The sequence below is a fragment of the Arachis ipaensis genome, chromosome B9 (genome assembly GCF_059453495.1).
Source record: "Arachis ipaensis isolate K30076 ecotype BB chromosome B9, ASM5945349v1, whole genome shotgun sequence".
Taxonomy (NCBI): domain Eukaryota; kingdom Viridiplantae; phylum Streptophyta; class Magnoliopsida; order Fabales; family Fabaceae; genus Arachis; species Arachis ipaensis.
This window is the reverse complement of record NC_142444.1, coordinates 20,300,641-20,304,043: the sequence shown is the minus strand read 5'-3', so window position 1 is coordinate 20,304,043 and position 3,403 is coordinate 20,300,641. Positions and strand designations below refer to the sequence as shown.

General features: G+C 29.5%; 1 protein-coding gene across 1 annotated transcript; it reads right to left on the bottom strand.

Moving 5' to 3' along the window:
* Nucleotides 1-1,860: 1,860 nt before the first annotated feature.
* LOC107616726 (uncharacterized) lies at nucleotides 1,861-2,480 on the bottom strand. The gene has a single exon (XM_016318663.3). The coding sequence runs from the start codon at nucleotides 2,384-2,386 to the stop codon at nucleotides 1,946-1,948; it is 441 nt and encodes a 146-aa protein (XP_016174149.1). The 5' UTR covers nucleotides 2,387-2,480; the 3' UTR covers nucleotides 1,861-1,945.
* Between the last annotated feature and the right edge of the window lie 923 nt (nucleotides 2,481-3,403).

The following is a 3,403-nucleotide window of genomic DNA, read 5'->3' as shown; positions in this document are numbered from 1 at the left end:
GACGGCGATGGTGGCTTGACGGTGGCATAGGGGGGGTTGGAGAAAACTGGTGTTAAACTCAAAAGAGGAGTGTTAGAGAATAAGTAAATTTTGTGATTTGTAGTCATTAATTAGCTATCAATAATATTTTTAATGATGTGAAATTATATTTAATAGTATAAAATTACTTAATTTTTTTATTATTATTAAATACTGACCAGAATTTAATAAAAATATTGACGCTTTAGACTTTTTCAACTTAAAATTAAAAACTAATTTTATTTTGTTTTAAACCAATCTAAACCATAAAAGTTTTTTAATAAATTGGTTTATAAAAACTTTTATAATTTTAATTCATTTTTTCACTTGAAAAAATTTGTTTATTTAAATAGAAATATTAAAAAAATTATTTTTTAACCAAGTCAGCCAAATATCTTTAGGCTAATTTTCTAATCTAGGTTATTCACGTACTCAACTTCAATTTTAAGGTCAGCTCAACTTCAATTTCAACATCGTTTTTGTTTTCTTCTTAGTCAGACTTGAGGGCCAAAAATACTTATACACTTAATTTCAGCATTATTTAAAATAATTTTAGGTTAGTTTCAGTTTAGTTTAGTTTAACATTAAACTGGTTTTTTAACTCCTCTTATGGATAACATTACTCTCACGGCTCATCTTTGGGCACCATTCCCCCTTTATACTTTAACTTTAACCATCGATGTGCTGGACAAGGAGATGTAACTTTGCAGAGTTCTTGTTGATTTGATTGGTTAAATAAAGAATTATCGTGATTTATAAATTTATTTTTTAGGAAACATTTCAGGTGCACCAGGAGTACCGGTGCTCCAATTGTTTTAACCATTGATCTGAATTATAAAAAATATATATAATATATATTAATTGAAATCAACGGTTAAAACAACTAGTGCACCGGTACTCCCCAGTGCACTTGAAATGTTTCCTATTTTTTATACTTTGAATAACAGATAACAATTTTTTTCAAAAAAAATAAATAATTAAATATGGAAAATTAAAGAAAACGTAGTCATCATCAGGAGAATCATAGCATGGAACAGGATGCGCGCACAAAGGGCTCACACACAAATTGGTTGTCATACACAAATTGTTGCATACAATTTGAGTCAATGGCTTAGCTTAGCATAGTGTTATGTTCAAGTTATGTTATGTTATTTAACATATTTTTTACTTTTTTTTATGCAGATATGAAAAATTAACTTCTATTTGAAACAAAGCAGTTTCTTAATATATGGAACTAAATAATCTACTACGTACCGAAAAAAAAAATGTCTTTTTCATGAAAAAGTTAACAAAAATTAACACCATATTGTTTAAAAAATTAAAATAAAACTTATTTATATAAAAATATGACAAAACACATCAAATTCCAATTGCATCCCAAAAGAATTGCCAAAAGAATCACATCAGCCGGTTAAAAACTATAAAAGGGGAATAATGGTTGCCTATTGCCCAAAGATAAGCAGCGAGAGTAAGGTAGTCCAAAACTGAAGTGGGATAAGTTATCGACCGCTGCCGTCTTACAAAAAATTTAGAACCATACTACCATAGTAGTTCCATTTGGAATTGTTTGTAAATCATTTGAAACCACATTTCTAATTACGGAACTAATTTTCTTTTTCAGCTAACAAAAAATCTTAAAACACAATTTTTTTTTCTATCAATTAAAAAGAGATGGAAGAAGTGGGAAAAAGGGACAAAATTTACTGAATATTAATTGAAAAAATTATTGGAATAGGCAAGCTTTTCCCAAAACTCATTTACACACAAAAAAATTAAACACTCAACAGTATTTTCCACGCACATCATACATATAAAGAAAGTACAAATTCAACTATTGAAGCATAAGAAGGAATAATTACTTGTTTAATTTAATTTCCTTCTTCTATATATCAGTTAAGACAATAATAATAATAATAATAAATTTACATTACATGAAGATGGTTCTTGGGCAATCGGATCCAAAATGAGAAGGATAGGTAGATAAAGAGACACCAATAGGAATAGCGAAACTAGTTTCCATGAAAAGCCTCTGCTGAAAGGTTTCAACGGAGGCACCAGCTTCAACCAGATCCTTCAAGATGCTTCGGTAATGTTCCTTCAGTCTCTTCAACATGCGAAGGTACTGCAGTTTCAGCCACCTCACCTTCATCCTCCTCAAGATCCTCACAAGCCCGCGGAACATTCTTCTCTTCGCCGACGTCTTCTTTCCCTCTCCTCCCAGCTTTACCGTCTTCATCTTCCGCCGCCGCAGGAGTAGCCGAACCCTTCCACGGTGCTGCTGCCATGGCCACATGGTCGCCACGGTGCTGGTGCTGGTTGTTATGTGCTGCTGCTGGCATGGTGGCTCTTGATGGCTATCTTGGGCCATGTGACTATGTGTGTGTGTGTGAGAGAGAAAGAGAGAGAGAGGGAGAGAGAGATTGAGGTGTGTTACGGAGAGAATAATATAATTTGTTACAGGCTTACAGCAGAAATGAGGGATAGAACAGTATTTATAATGGAGGAGTGCTAGGGGCTATCAATTTTTATGTTTTGTAATTATTAATTGGTCATTAATAGTTTTTTTAATGGTATGAAATTACATCCAACAATAAAACATTACTCACTTTTTTTTTTATGGTTAAGTGTTGGCCACAAAATATAAAAATTGTTGACCCTAAACTTTTCCTTTATAATGAGCTAATGAAATGTCATATTGCTGGATACAACAATGTCGAGATACTAAATCAAAGTTATAATGTATTTATTTAAAAAAATATTATTTGTACTATAAAATTAGTCACTAAAATGAGTATATGTAGTTTAATTATTTTTATTGTGTATTTATATTTTAATATATATTTTATTTTAATTATTAATTTTAGCAGTTAAGTTTAGCATATATTTAATATGATTAATTTATTTATATATTTTATTTAATTATTTTTAATATATATTTTATATTTAATATATATTTTATATAAATAACTAATTTAGTAAATTATTTTTGGTATATAGATAATATAATTGTGGGGTAAAGTACTAAATTAGTCCCCTATGTTTGTACGTAATTCTATTTTGGTCTTTAAAGTTTAAAGTTTAAAGTGTCCTATTTGAATTAAAAAAAAAAGTTTCATTTAATTTCAATGTAGTCCCACTGTGATGTCAAAGTTAAACAATTAACGAAATGTCCTACATAACAGCAGTACGAGAACAAGGTTGCTAATTTGGATAATAAGTACAAGTTCTAGAGATACAAAATCAACTGTGGATGTATCAATATATTTATTTATTATTTTTTTATAATTTAAATGAAATATTTTCTATAGAAGTAAAGAGAATGATAAATAAATATATTGATGTATCCACAGTTAATTTTGTGCCTCTGGAACTTGTATTTATACTC